At 46.2% G+C, this 15953-nt stretch overlaps 1 protein-coding gene across 1 annotated transcript in view; it reads left to right on the forward strand.

Moving 5' to 3' along the window:
* The window catches only part of lrp1bb (low density lipoprotein receptor-related protein 1Bb), a 1555752-nt gene that overhangs the window by 1248549 nt on the left and 291250 nt on the right, over positions 1-15953 (forward strand). The window contains exons 63-64 of the mRNA XM_034186395.1: positions 46-139; positions 450-566. Of these exons, the coding sequence (XP_034042286.1) occupies positions 46-139; positions 450-566 (211 nt within the window). The remainder of the gene's footprint in view (positions 1-45; positions 140-449; positions 567-15953) is intronic.

The following is a 15953-nucleotide window of genomic DNA, read 5'->3' on the forward strand; positions in this document are numbered from 1 at the left end:
AAAAGTCAGTGTGAGATATTCTTGTTTTGTTCTGTGGGACAATAGTTTCGCTGTGGGACAGATGAGTGCATCCCTTTCTGGTGGAAGTGTGACACTGTGGATGACTGTGGGGATGGATCGGATGAACCTGCTGACTGTCGTAAGTACTGTATCAGTCCAAGGTTATTCTTAAAATAGTGCTGTCATGCCAAATGGTACCAACTGACATCAACACCATTTCCTGAGCTGAGGGATATTGAAATTAATTTTGTAAGCAAATAACTAATGTTTCCCTAGTTTTCAGCTGCTTTTTCATTGCAAATTTTAATCTCAAAGCTCTTACTTTATGTACTTAACTTTTGAGTGTATGGATGTTTTTTTTTTTTCTTTGTCTTACATAAGAACCAACCAATTTATATTGTTGATAATTCACATCAAGTTAAAGGGTTATATATGTTTCCTCTGAACAGCGGAATTCAAATGCCAGCCTGGACGTTTTCAATGTGGCACGGGACTTTGTGCTCTTCCTCCCTTTATCTGTGATGGAGAGAATGACTGTGGGGACAATTCCGATGAAGCTAACTGCGGTAAGAGTTGATGAACTATCATTGATTAAGTTGATAATGTCTGTGATTCTTTAACCCTCTGGAGTCGAATGGCGTGCCCTCGGGTCAAAATTCACATGACCTAATTAAGCAGAAGTAGCACAAAATCTACTCCACTCTGTGCCTGTTTAAATGTGTGTTGAAAGTGGAGACTTCAACCTCCACACCACTTTTTAAATTGTGTTAATAGGCCAAGTATGACTTGACTTATGATTAATAATTTACGCAGGTTTTTTGGGGGGATGATATTTTCATATTTGCTGCGTGTTTTGCAGACAGTGGCAGCAGAAATGACTGATTTCCTGATTCAGGAGTGAGAGGGTTGCAATGAAATACGAGTCCCTCAAGTGCAGCAGGAGAGAGGGGTGTTTGATGAGAGGGAGGATAGAAGACAACACACAGACCCCACGTGTGTGTGTGTGCATTTTGCAAACAGGACTTTTCCGTGTCTCTCTGTCTGCGACAGCAAACAAGTAAAAAAAATACACAAATTGTTCTTTATCACTGGTGTAAAATATATTACCAAATAAACAATGATCTCCAATCCATGTAATTTGGTTGCTGAGCGAAGGGAAATTGTGGCTTCATGCGGAGCGAAAAGGAGAACGCTATCAGTTTTGAAAGCTGTGCGTTATTTGCCATGCTTGGAGTGTGTTTTAGCATTTATGGTGTAGTTTTTTTTATTTATTTAGTGTGTTAAAATAATCAGGCATCTTGGAACAGCACGTCAAGGCTGTCTCTCTTTTTTTTTTAACTGCATGAAGCTGACCAAAGCATGCAGCATGTCATCAGAGTCTGAACCAAAGCGTGATCAATCTGATGAAGTGGACTTTATTGTTCTAGTATTGACGAACCAGAGCAGGTGGATTTACCGATCTGTGCACACACATTTGCACAGTGAATCGGACCGCACACTTCTCATTCAATCTCCAGTACTCATGCGCTTCTGCTCCAGTGTATGAGACTCCCCCCCCCCACCCCCCAGGTCCACCTTTTTCTATTTTTTTTTTTTTTTTGGACACTAACACAGCCAGGACAGTCTGTACCAAAAAAAAAAAAAAAAGCTACAAAAACAAGGAACTGGGGAAAAATACACATGGGTGTTGAGGTGGAATATCTGTACAAATTTTGGGGGCTTCCAATGTGCTTTAAACAGGAATTTGTGTGGTACTGTATCTTATTGCATATAAATAGCCACAAAAAACACCTTGTTGGGAAGGTGTCGTAGCACGGACCCACAACAGGGGGCGCTAAAGAACGGACAATGAATAAGTCAAAAAGTAACAATTTAATGTTGTGACAACACACAACTAAACACACAAAATCAGTAAAGTCAATTAACACCAGGTGACGTGTGGGCAGGCTCGAAGATAGAAGACCCCCGACGAGAGAAGAGCCGCGTCCCACACGGCTTCCAACACCAACGGTCTGAAGAACACCGGAGCCGCCAAGTCCCGAGTCCCCAGGTGGCCTCTGTCTTCAGCTGTCGACCCTGGTACTGCTGGCAGAAAACAAAGACAAGATGAATGAGTGTGAATCCGCACACTCAGTAATCCACAGTCTGCACTCAGTTAGGAGGGAGCACCTCCACCTCCAATCACACACTCGTGCAGCTCCTGTTTAACCACTTATCTTGGTTTGGGGTGTGAGGCGAAGCCGTCGCTGATCACACCAAACGCCAATCCCACAGATAAGGCAGAACACCACAGGATAACGGCTGCAAAAGAAGTTCAGGTTATCACTCAACGATTTGAGTCAGCAGAGAAAATTACCTCTTCGGTAGTTGATTTCTCGGCGGGGAGGTGGAGTTGCAGTCCGGCTTATATAGTGGTGTAGATGAGTGACAGCTGGTGCGATGAGTGACAGCTGTCACTTCTTCTGGGTCTGGCGCCCTCTCGTGCTTGGAGCCCGCACTCCAAGCAGGGCGCCCTCTGGTGGTGGTGGGCCAGCAGTACCTCCTCTTCAGCGGCCCACATAACAGGACCCCCCCCTCAATGGGCGCCTCCTGGCGCCCGACCTGGCTTGTCCGGGTGTCTCTTGTAGAAATCAGCCAGGAGGGCTTCTTCCTGTTAAAAGGGAGTTTTTCCTTCCCACTGTGGCCAAGTGCTTGCTCATAGGGGGTCGTTTTGACCGTTGGGGTTTTTCATGGTTATTGTATGGCCTTGCCTTGCAATATGGAGCGCCTTGGGGCAACTGTTTGTTGTGATTTGGCGCTATATAAGAAAAAAGTTGATTGATTGATTGAGGGCCGGGTCCAGGATGAAGCTCCTCTTCACCCAGGAGCGTTCTTCAGGTCCATACCCCTCCCAGTCCACCAGATATTGGAACCCCCGGCCCTTACGACGGCCGTCCAGGAGCCTGTGGACTGTCCAAGCAGGCTCCCCGTCGATGAGCCGGGCAGGAGGCGGCGTAGGTCCAGGTGCACAGAGGGGCGAGGTGTGGTGTGGCTTGAGGCGGGACACATGGAACACAGGGTGGATCCGCAGTGAAGCTGGAAGTTGGAGCTTCACTGCGGCCGGGTTGATGATTTTGACGATTTTGAATGGCCCTATGTATCGGTCTTTCAACTTGGGGGAGTCCACACAGAGGGGGATGTCCTTCGTCGAAAGCCACACCTCCTGCCCGGGCTGGTATGTGGGGGCCGGGGAACGCCGGCGGTCCGCATGGGTCTTGGCCCTCGTCTGGGCCTTTAACAGGGCAGAGCGGGCGGTCCGCCACACCCGGCGGCACCTCCTGAGGTGGGCCTGGACCGAGGGCACACCGACCTCTCCCTCCACCAGCGGGAACAATGGGGGCTGGTACCCCAAACATGCCTCAAAAGGGGAGAGGCCGGTAGCAGATGAGACTTGGCTGTTATGGGCATACTCGATCCAGGCCATGGTGACTCCAGTCCGCCGGGCGCATGGAGGTGATGCAGCGAAGGGCCTGCTCCAACTCCTGGTTAGCCTGCTCTGCCTGGCCGTTTGTCTGGGGGTGGTACCCGGACGAGAGGATCACGGTGTCCCCGAGCTCCTTACAGAAACTCCTCCAAACTTGCGAAGAGAACTGGGGACCACGATCTGATACGATGTCCGATGGTATCCCATGCAGCCGCATGACGTGGTGGACCAGGAGGTCTGCCGTCTCCTGGGCCGTCGGGAGCTTCGGGAGGGCCACGAAGTGGGCCGCCTTGGAGAACCGGTCCACTATCGTGAGAATGATGGTGTTGCCCTGGGACAGCGGGAGGCCCGTGATGAAGTCCAGGCCAATGTGAGACCAGGGGCGGTGAGGCATCGGCAGGGGTTGGAGGAGTCCCGAGGTCTTCCTATGGTCTGCCTTGCCCCTGGTGCAGATGGTACAGGCCTGGACGTAGTCCCGAATGTCGGTTTCCAGTGACGCCCACCAGAAGTGCTGCTGGACCACTGCCACGGTCCTACGCACTCCGGGATGACAGGAGAGCTTGGATCCGTGACAGAAGTCTAATACAGCAGCTCTGGCCTCTTGTGGGACGTACATTTTGTTCTTGGGGCCGGTCCCCGGGTCCGGGCTCCTTGCCAGGGCCTCCCGGACGGTCTTCTCCATGTCCCAGGTGAGGGAGGCCACGACAGTGGACTCGGGGATGATGGTCTCGGTGGGGTTCAACAGCCCCGCCTTGGCTTCTTCTTCGTGCACCCGGGACAACGCATCCGATTTTTGGTTTTTGGTCCCGGGGCGGTACGTGATCCGGAAGTCAAAGCACCCGAAGAACAGATACCAGCGGGCTTGCCTGGGGTTCAGCCGCTTGGCGGTCCAGATGTACTCCAGGTTCCGATGGTCCGTGAAAACCGTGAAAGGCAACGACGCCCCCTCCAGCAGGTGTCTCCACTCTTCAAGAGCCTCCTTCACCGCGAGGAGCTCCCGATTGCCGACGTCATAGTTCCGTTCAGCTGGGGTCAACCTGCAGGAAAAATAGGCACAAGGATGGAGAACCTTATCAGCCTCCCCGCTCTGGGACAGCACGGCTCCTATCCCTGAGTCAGAGGCGTCCACTTCCACTATGTACTGGCGATCAGGATCAGGCTGCACCAGAACTGGTGCAGTCGAGAACCGGCGTTTCAGCTCCTTGAACGCGGCTTCGCACCGATCCGACCAGGTGAAGGGGACCTTGGTGGAGGTCAGGGCAGTCAGGGGGCTAACTACCTGACTGTAGCCTTTAATGAACCTTCTGTAGAAATCTGCAAAGCCGAGGAACTGCTGTAGTTTCCTGCGGCTTGTTGGTTGGGGCCAATTTCTCACCGCCGCAACCTTGGCCGGATCAGGGGCGACGGAGTTGGAGGAAATGATGAACCCCAGGAAGGACAAAGAAGTGCGGTGGAACTCGCACTTCTCGCCCTTCACAAACAGCCGGTTCTCCAACAACCGCTGTAGGACCTGACGTACATGCTGGACATGGGTCTCAGGGTCCGGGGAAAAGATGAGTATATCATCCAGATATACGAAGACGAACCGATGCAGGAAGTCCCGCAAGACGTCATTTACCAAAGCTTGGAACGTCGCGGGGGCGTTAGTGAGGCCGAACGGCATGACCAGGTACTCAAAGTGACCTAACGGGGTGTTAAATGCCGTCTTCCATTCGTCTCCCTTCCGGATCCGAACCAGGTGGTACGCGTTTCTAAGATCCAGTTTTGTGAAAATTTGGGCTCGATGCAGGGGCGTGAACACTGAATCCAACAGAGGTAACGGGTATCGGTTGCGAACCGTGATTTCGTTCAGCCCTCTGTAATCAATGCATGGACGGAGTCCGCCGTCCTTTTTGCCCACAAAAAAGAAACCAGCACCCATCGGGGAGGTGGAGTTCCGGATCAGCCTGGCAGCTAAAGAGTCCCGGATGTAGGTCTCCATTGATTCGCGTTCCGGACGTGAGAGGTTGTACAACCTACTGGACGGGTACAAATCGATGGCACAATCGTACGGTCGGTGCGGGGGAAGAGTGAGCGCCAGATCTTTGCTGAAGACGTCAGCTAGATCGTGGTACTCCTTTGGCACCGCCGATAGATTGGGGGGACTTTAACCTCCTCATTAGCCGTCATGCCGGGAGGAACCGAGGATCCTAAACACTCCCGGTGGCAGGTTTCGCTCCACTGCGTCACAACCCCGGACGGCCAATCTATCCGGGGATTGTGCTTCACCATCCATGGAAATCCCAAAATCACTCGGGAGGTAGAAGGTGTTACATGGAACACGATCTCCTCCCTGTGATTTCCAGACACAACCAAGGTCACAGGCTTTGTCTGATGTGTGATTAATGGAAGCAGGGTGCCATCTAGTGCTCGCACCTGCAATGGTGACGGCAGAGCCACCAGGGGGAGCCCTACTTCCTTTGCCCATCTGCTATCCAGCAGATTCCCTTCCGACCCCGTGTCTACCAGTGCTGGGGCATGAAGGGTTAAATCCCCACAAAGGATCGTTACTGGGATTCGTGCAGATTTGCCGGGTTTCCCCGCGTGCGTGTTATGACCCACCCTTAGCCCAGTTTCTAAGGACGGGTGTTGTAGTTTTGACCGTTTGGGGCAGTCCTTCTGCATATGCTCACAAGAGCCGCAGACAAAACACTCCCCGCGGGCCAGCCTCCTTTGTCTGACATTTGTTTTTACTTTGGTCCTGCTTGTGTCCATAGCCTCCTCAGCAGGGGGAGCTGTAGCCACACGGAGCTCTCTGGCAGTGAAGCGTGGGGACGAGGTCACCCTTTCGGAACCGGAAGGGGGAGGGACGGCTCGTGCCCGGTCACGCCCCCGGGCCTGCTCCCGACGATGCTCATTCAAACGGTTGTCTAAGCGTATAACCAAATCGACAAGCCCGTCAAAATCCCGCGGTTCCTCCTTAGCCAGCAGGTGCTCCTTCAGGACCGGAGACAGTCCATTTACAAAGGCGGCGCGGAGCGCAACGTTATTCCAGCCGGACCTCACTGCCGCGATGCGGAAGTCGACTGCATACTCGGCTGCGCTGCGACGCCCCTGTCTCATTGACAGCAGCACGCTCGAAGCGGTCTCGCCTCTGTTGGGATGGTCAAAAACTTGTTTGAACTCCCATACAAACCCAGCATAAGACGTTAGGAGCCGTGAATTCTGCTCCCAAAGCACCGTAGCCCAGGCGCGTGCCTCTCCTCGAAGCAGATTAATAACATAAGCCACCCGGCTGGCGTCTGACTCGTACATGACAGGACGCTGTGAAAAGACGAGCGAACACTGCATGAGGAAGTCTGCGCACATCTCAACACAGCCTCTGTATGGTTCCGGAGGGCTTATGTATGCTTCAGGGGACGGTGGGGGGGGTCGTTGAACGACCAGTGGAACGTCTGTTACGGGCCCAGGACCAGCAAGAGGAGTGGCTGCAGCAGCACCCTGATCGCGCGCTTCCACCCTGGCGGTGAGAGCCTCCACCCTCCGGTTAAAGAGAACATTCTGCTCGGTCACTAAATCCAGCCGAGCCGTGAAGGTGGTTAAAATCTGCTGCAGCTCACTCAAGACGCCTCCTGCTGACGCCTGCGCTCCTGGCTCTTCCATTGGCCATTCAAGCTCGGGTTGATGCCCCTCGGAATCCATGACGAATGGCCGAGAAATCCTGTTGGGAAGGTGTTGTAGCACGGACCCACAACAGGGGGCGCTAAAGAACGGACAATGAATAAGCCAAAAAGTAACAATTTAATGTTGTGACAACACACAACTAAACACACAAAATCAGTAAAGTCAATTAACACCAGGTGACGTGTGGGCAGGCTCGAAGATAGAAGACCCCCGACGAGAGAAGAGCCGCGTCCCACACGGCTTCCACCACCAACGGTCTGAAGAACACCGGAGCCGCCAAGTCCCAAGTCCCCAGGTGGCCTCTGTCTTCGGCTGTCGACCCTGGTACTGCTGGCAGAAAACAAAGACAAGATGAATGAGTGTGAATCCGCACACTCAGTAATCCACAGTCTGCACTCAGTTAGGAGGGAGCACCTCCACCTCCAATCACACACTCGTGCAGCTCCTGTTTAACCACTTATCTTGGTTTGGGGTGTGAGGCGAAGCCGTCGCTGATCACACCAAACGCCAATCCCACAGATAAGGCAGAACACCACAGGATAACGGCTGCAAAAGAAGTTCAGGTTATCACTCAACGATTTGAGTCAGCAGAGAAAATTACCTCTTCGGTAGTTGATTTCTCGGCGGGGAGGTGGAGTTGCAGTCCGGCTTATATAGTGGTGTAGATGAGCGACAGCTGGTGCGATGAGTGACAGCTGTCACTTCTTATGGGTCTGGCGCCATCTCGTGCTTGGAGCCCGCACTCCAAGCAGGGCGCCCTCTGGTGGTGGTGGGCCAGCAGTACCTCCTCTTCAGCGGCCCACATAACACACCTGAAGCATTTCCTGCATTTTAATGTGAATTGTGTTAAGGTTAGGGGTCTGGAACAGGACTGGACTGGATGGACTTAAATGCAAGGGAGCAAGAAACAGAACGGAATATGAATGCAAAGAGATTTATTTACAAGAAACCAGAGAATAAAGTTGAGCAGGTTAGGTGGCCTGCTGAGGTGAGAGTCAGCCTGCTTGTAGCAGTGGAAATCTGGGTGCTGCAGAATTCCGAGCAAGTCTTGAAGGATAATGTCAACTAAGGGTTCATTGACCAGGGCCAAGTGGAATGCCTCCAAAACCAGGAACTAGGGGAGAAGACACACAGGGTGAGTTAAATGCACTCATTACCCTGAAGCCTCAGAACAGTCACAGAACATTAAACAGTTTTAACACAGAATCATTCAGAGGTCAGGAAATAAAGTTCTGTTCTTAAGAATAAAGTTCACAGGTCTGGAATTGTTCATAGTTCATAAATTGTCCACAGAGGTCAGCAGCAGCGCATTTTATGACGATGTTCAAATTAAGCTTGACTTGGCTTCAGAAACAACTTGAACATTCTTAGTAGTTCCATATAACAGTTCATACAGTTCTTGGAAACATTTCTTTATCATAGCACAGTCACAAACAGGAACGAGTGAGAATGGGATCCCACTAAGATGAGGAGGAACTTAACTGGCGTGTAGTCAAGAAGCGCTCTGTGCCGAGAACTGAGGAGTTCCAAAGTGACATTGCTGTGCAGATAGTCAGGAACAAGGAGCCAGGGTGGCATGGGAGCCACTCAGGATAGCGTCTGGAACACCAGGAAAGACAGTTTACTGTAATACAGGAATTAGAGAGTGAGCCAGGTACCTTGAGTGTAGCTGCCAGAAGCTCCAACATCTTAAGCACATGGAAGCAGAAGGAAGACCCAGCCAATGTCACAGGGAGGCAATCAGGCTTGGTCTTCATGGAACGGTCTGGATAAACATCTGGCCTCATGGTACAGACAGGAGATGAACACCATCTGGCTTCATGGCATCGAGAAACAATCAAGATTCCGGCCAAAATAAAATACCAACCTGGGATTATATAGCCCGCTTCACATCAACTGCATATGCATGGCAGGTGAGTGCCCGTCATCAGCGGAGATGCGCAGCAGGTGAGAAAGGGCTCAGAGTGCACCATCTGGGGGAGAACTACACCCAGGGTAAAAAATGGAAAGCAGAGAGAGGCAGTGCAGAGGCTATGACAAACTGTTGTATATACAGTAGTGTTCAGAATAATAGTAGTGCTATGTGACTAAAAAGATTAATCCAGGTTTTGAGTATATTTCTTATTGTTACATAGGAAATAAGGTACCACTGGATTCAGTAGATTCTCACAAATCCAACAAGACCAAGCATTCATGATATGCACACTCTTAAGGCTATGAAATTGGGCTATTAGTAAAAAAAAAAGTAGAAAAGGGTTGTTCACAATAATAGTCGCATCTGTTGATGCTACAAACTCAAAACTATTATGTTCAAACTGCTTTTTTAGTGATCCTGTGAATCACTAAGCTAGTATTTAGTTGTATAACCACAGTTTTTCATGATTTCTTCACATCTGCGAGGCATTAATTTTGTTGGTTTGGAACCAAGTGTGCTTGGGGTCATTGTCTTGTTGAAACACCCATTTCAAGGGCATGTCCTCGTCAGCATAAGGCAACATGACCTCTTCAAGTATTTTGACATATCCAAACTGATCCATGATACCTGGTATGCGATATATAGGCCCAACACCATAGTAGAGGAAACATACCCATATAATGATGCTTGCACCACCATGCTTCACTGTCTTCACTGTGAACTGTGGCTTGAATTCAGAGTTTGGGGGTCATCTCACAAACTGTCTGTGGCCCTTGGACCCAAAAAGAACAATTTTACTCTCATCAGTCCACAAAATATTCCTTCATTTCTCTTTAGGCCAGTTGATGTGTTCTTTGGCAAATTGTAACCTCTTCTGCACATGTCTTTTATTTAACAGAGGGACTTTGCGGGGGATTCTTGCCAATAAATTAGCTTCACACAGGCGTCTTCTAACTGTCACAGCACTTACAGGTAACTCCAGACTGTCTTTGATCATCCTGGAGCTGCTCAGTGGGTGAGCCTTTGCCATTCTGGTTATTCTTCTATCCATTTTGATGGTTGTTTTCCATTTTCTTCCACGCGTCTCTGGTTTTTTGTCCATTTTAAAGCATTGGAGATCGTTGCAGATGAACAGCCTATAAGTTTTTGCACCTGCGTATAATAGAGAAGCTTGAATCGTCGCCAGGAAACAACTTTGACAACTGAGAGCCTTCACAGAAACACCTGTGTATAAGTTTCCCCCTCCCCAATCAACTTTTTAATGAAACTACGCTGTTCTTCTGAACAATGTCTTGAACGTTCCATTTTCCTCAGGCTTTCAAAGAGAAAACCATGTTCAACAGGTGCTGGCTTCATCCTTAAATAGGGGACACCTGATTCACACCTGTTTTTCCACAAAATTGATGAACTCGCTGACTGAATGCCACACTACTATTATTGTGAACACCCCCTTTTCTATTTTTTTTTACTAATAACCCAATTTCATAGCCTTAAGAGTGTGCATATTTACATTCTAAGTTATGAAAATGGTTTATTAAAAATATTTCTGGTTTTCACAGTAAAAAAACTAACTTTTTTTCTGATTCCAATTTTATATTTTGGGGTGAATATTGGGTCAGTTTTAATGCAGTATGTCAGAATGAAAGACAAACACTGTAAAATCACACAGGTGAGGTTGTGCTGAAAAAATGACACCAAACAAGGACATATAAACAGTTTTGTAGGGTAAATTATGAAGGTAAAGCCAAAATCAAAAATGCCCAAAAATAGCCAAGACTCCACAGGGTTAATGAATTCACTGTATTGACTTCAAATCGTCCTGTTTCTCTTTTCTATTGGTACTTTAAATATTGGTTGAAAAAGCTCAATTTTATGTCAGTAATACTGCTTTTCTTATGTTACTGCTTAAATGTTAGAGGAGAAGCCTGGGCACATTGGCTCAGAAATTTTGTTTTGTGGGAGCATAAACAAATTATGCATAGGTTTTGATCATTCTATTGTGGATTTAATACAGCACATTATTGTTTTTTAAGGCTGTCCCCAAGTGTAATTTACAGGTGGTTAAAGCTGATTTTATTTTATTTTTTTCACTTTACCCTTGACACTAGTTCACTGGGCACAGTGAATCGGTGTCGGGGCCACAGTGACTCAACTTACAATATAATGAAAAAACACCTGATTATAAAGATTCCTTCAAACTTATTAAATATATGCTGATGCATATACAAACTATAATCCAGCAAATCAGCTATGTAATGTGTGTGTCTTATATAGTGATATAAGTCCTTTAGAAACTATTATAAACACTGTCACAATTTCTGTTCAAATGTGAAAACAGTTGTTTATATAGACAAATTATAGAAATAATTCATGGAAAAATAAATGTATAAGCTTCAACAAGTAATATTTGTCATCCACTTAATACTGGGGCTTAATGAATCACTTTCTAGACTGATTCACTGTGCCCCAGGTGCATGTGACACACGAGTCATGTTATCAAATAGCTGACAGTCTGGAGAAGACATAACACATGCTCATCAGTTGGACAGGGTAGTCTTCTAACTAATAGCAATTTTTGGGCCACCTTTCCTCTGTTGTGAGAAATCTACAAAATTTACTTTTGACAGGAAAAAACTGACTTCACTTGCCACTTAGTTTTACCCTTAATGTATCCAAAAACAAAACACAAATTTATAAGGGGGATGTCTTTATGCATAAAAATATGGCATAACTGCTGCAAATATATATGTAGTTTTGCGGATATAGCTACTGATTCACTGTCCTCCAGTTTCCCCTATATTTACTCTTTATTGTCATGAAACTGCAGCTGTAAGTGCTTTATTACTGCTGCACCAGAAGATTTTTCACATAAAGGCACGGCATCCATAAAAGTGCATAGCAAAAGATAAGAATATGCATATGCACTTTATGTGCTAGAGTCATGAAACCATGCTGACACAAATTTGCACTTATGCACAGACTTTTCCTCTGTGCACCAGCACAGTGGAAATGAAATGAAACAGATATCCTTGTAGGATAGACTATTAAGCTATAACTAGCCTGCGGGGATCTACAGGTTATAGATTGGGTAATGTTTATAAAATAGGTAGCTGATATTTGTTAAGGGTTGTAATAAATTATGCACAGTTTCTATAATGAGTTGGAATGGCATGGGAGTCCAGAATGTTTTTAGAATCTTAGGCCTCAACAGATTTTTGAAGAACTCAACACTTTTACTTCCTGTTAGTTACATAATCTTTTTTATGTAAATTTACTACCTTAATACATTAATAAATGGACTGCATTTATATAGCACTTTTCCATCTGCCTCAGACGCTCAAAGCACTTTACACATCAATGCCTCACATTCACCCCGATGTCAGGCTGCTGCGATGCAAGACGCCCACTACACACCGTGAGCAACTAGGGGGATTAAGGACCTTGCCCAAGGGCCTTAGTGATTTTCCGGTCAGGCTGGGATTTGAACTGAGGATCAAGACCAATGCTGTAACCACGAGACCATCACCTCCCCTAATTTATAAATTGTTTACAACCCCAATTCCAATGAAGTTGGGACATTGTGTAAAATGTAAATGAAACAGAATACAATGATTTGCAAACTCAACAAAAATATAAATGCAACACTTTTGGTTTTGCTCCCATTTTGTATGAGATGAACTCAACGATCTAAAACTTTTTCCACATACACAATATCACCATTTCCCTCAAATATTTTTCACAAACCAGATGAAATCTGTGATAGTGAGCACTTCTCCTTTGTTGAGATAATCCATCCCACCTCACAGGTGTGCCATACCAAGATGCTGATTAGACACCATGATTAGTGCACAGGTGTGCCTTAGATTGCCCACAATAAAAGGTCACTCTGAAAGGTGCAGTTTTGTTTTATTGGGGGGGGGATACCAGTCAGTATCTGGTGTGACCACCATTTGCCTCATGCAGTGCAACACATCTCCTTCGCATCATCCGTGTAGAGAACACCTCTCCAACATGCCAAACGCCAGCGAATGTGAGCATTTGCCCACTCAAGTCGGTTACGACGACGAACTGGAGTCAGGTCGAGACCCCGATGAGGACGACGAGCATGCAGATGAGCTTCCCTGAGACGGTTTCTGACAGTTTGTGCAGAAATTCTTTGGTTATGCAAACCGATTGTTTCAGCAGCTGTCCGAGTGGCTGGTCTCAGATGATCTTGGAGGTGAACATGCTGGATGTGGAGGTCCTGGGCTGGTGTGGTTACACGTGGTCTGCGGTTGTGAGGCTGGTTGGATGTACTGCCAAATTCTCTGAAATGCCTTTGGAGACGGCTTATGGTAGAGAAATGAACATTCAATACACAAGCAACAGCTCTGGTTGACATTCCTGCTGTCAGCATGCTAATTGCATGCTCCCTCAAATCTTGCGACATCTGTGGCATTGTGCTGTGTGATAAAACTGCACCTTTCAGAGTGGCCTTTTATTGTGGGCAGTCTAAGGCACACCTGTGCACTAATCATGGTGTTTAATCAGCATCTTGGTATGGCACACCTGTGAGGTGGGATGGATTATCTCAGCAAAGGAGAAGTGCTCACTATCACAGATTTAGACTGGTTTGTGAACAATATTTGAGAGAAATGGTGATATTGTGTATGTGGAAAAAGTTTTAGATCTTTGAGTTCATCTCATACAAAATGGGAGCAAAACCAAAAGTGTTGCGTTTATATTTTTGTTGAGTATATACAATTGAATACACCACAAAGACAAGATATTTAATGTTCAAACTGATAAACTTTATTGTTTTTGTGCAAATATTTACTCATTTTGAAATGGATGCCTGCAACACGTTTCAAAAAAGCTGGGACAGTGGTATGTTTACTACTGTGTTACATCAACTTTCCTTCTAACAACACTCAATAAGCATTTGTGAACTAAGGATACTAATTGTTGAAGTTTTGTAGGTGGAATTCTTTCCCATTCTTGCTTGATATAGGACTTCAGTTGTTCAACAGTCCGGGGTCTCCATTGTCATATTTTGCGCTTCATAGTCAATCAATCAATCAATCAATTTTTTTTATATAGCGCCAAATCACAACAAACAGTTGCCCCAAGGCGCAAGTGCGCCACACATTATCAATGGCTGACAGGTCTGGACTGCAGGCAGGCCAGTCTAGTACCCGCATTCTCTTACTACGAAGCCACGCTGTTGGAACACGTGCAGAATGTGGCTTGGCATTGTCTTGCTGAAATAAGTGGGGACGTCCCTGAAAAAGATGTTGCTTGGATGGGAGCATGTGTTGCTCCAAAACCTGGATGTACCTGATGGTGCCATCACAGATGTGTAAGTTGCCCAAGCCATGCACACTAACACACCCCATACCATCACAGATGCTGGCTTTTGAACTTTGTGCTGGTAACAATCTAGATGGTCTGTTTCCTCTTTTGTCCGGAGGACATGACATCCATGATTTCCAAAAACAACTTGAAATGTGAACTCATCAGACTACAGCACACTTTTCCACTTTGTGTCTTTCCATTTCAAATTAGCTCAGGCTCAGAGAAGACGGCGGCGTTTCTGGATGTTGTTGATGTATGGCTTTCACTTTGCATCATAGAGTTTTATTTTGCACTTGTAGATGTAGTGACAAACGTGTTAACTGACAATGGTTTTCTGAAGTGTTCTTGAGCCCACACGGTAAGATCCTTTACACAATGATGTGGGTTTTTAATGCAGTGCCGCCTGAGGGATCGAAGGTTACGGGCATTCAATCTCGGTTTTCAGCTTTGCCGCTTACGTGTAGAATGTTCTCTAGATTCTCTGAATCTTCTGATTATATTATGGACTGTAGATGATGGAATCCCTAAATTCCTTGCAACTGAACGTTGAGAAACATTGGTCTTAAACTGTTGGACTATTTTTTTCATGCAGTTGTTCACAAAGTGGTGATCCTCGCCCCATCTTTGCTTGAGAATGGCTGAGCCTTTTGGAGATGCTCCTTTTATACCCAATCATGACACTCACCTATTTCCAATTAAACTTTTCACCTGTGAAATGTTCCAAACATGTGTTCTTTGAGTGTTCATCAACTCTTCTAGTCTTTTGTTCCCACTGTCCAAACTTTCTGAAACATGTTGCAGGCATCCATTTCCAAATGAGCAAATATTTGCACAAAAACAAAACAGTCTATCAGTTTCCAGCAGTATCTAGCAGTGGTTATACCCAATCATGACAATCACAATTAGTGTCCTCAGTTCCCAAATAATTACTGAGTGTTGTTTGAAGGAAAGGCGATGTAACACAGTGGTAAACATACCACTGTCCCAGCTTTTTGAAATGTGTTGCAGGCATCCATTTCAAAATGAGCAAATATTTACACAAAAACATGTATTCAGTTGAATATATATTGGAGAGGATTTGCAAATCATTATATTTTGTTTTTATTTACATTTCACACAATGTCTCAACTTCAGTGGAATTGGGGTTGTAGGTTCTTGTTATCATATACACACTATTATTATTATTATTATTATTATTATTATTATTATTATTATTATTATTATTATTACTTCTACTGTAGCATTTGAGTTTTAAATGGACCACAATGGAAAAAAATGTGTTCTGTGTCTTATGTTATCCATGTATTTTTAACATATTTACAATTAGATTATGTACTTACATTGAACTTACCAAATACAGTCACACATGCATGCATGCTTTTAATATATAGGTGTGTACAGAATTTAACTATCAATGTCCATTGTTCAGTGAAGTTTCTCCAAAAATAGTAGTCCTATCATGTTTCTGTTTAGGCGGTGTTCATCCTTGACCCAAAATGCATAAGCATACCAAACAGCAAATGTCAGCTCTCCCCAGTTTATCTGTATCACATGCATACACACATGTATGCCTTTTCT

Source organism: Thalassophryne amazonica, chromosome 14, assembly GCF_902500255.1.
Source record: "Thalassophryne amazonica chromosome 14, fThaAma1.1, whole genome shotgun sequence".
NCBI classification, from domain to species: Eukaryota; Metazoa; Chordata; class Actinopteri; order Batrachoidiformes; family Batrachoididae; genus Thalassophryne; species Thalassophryne amazonica.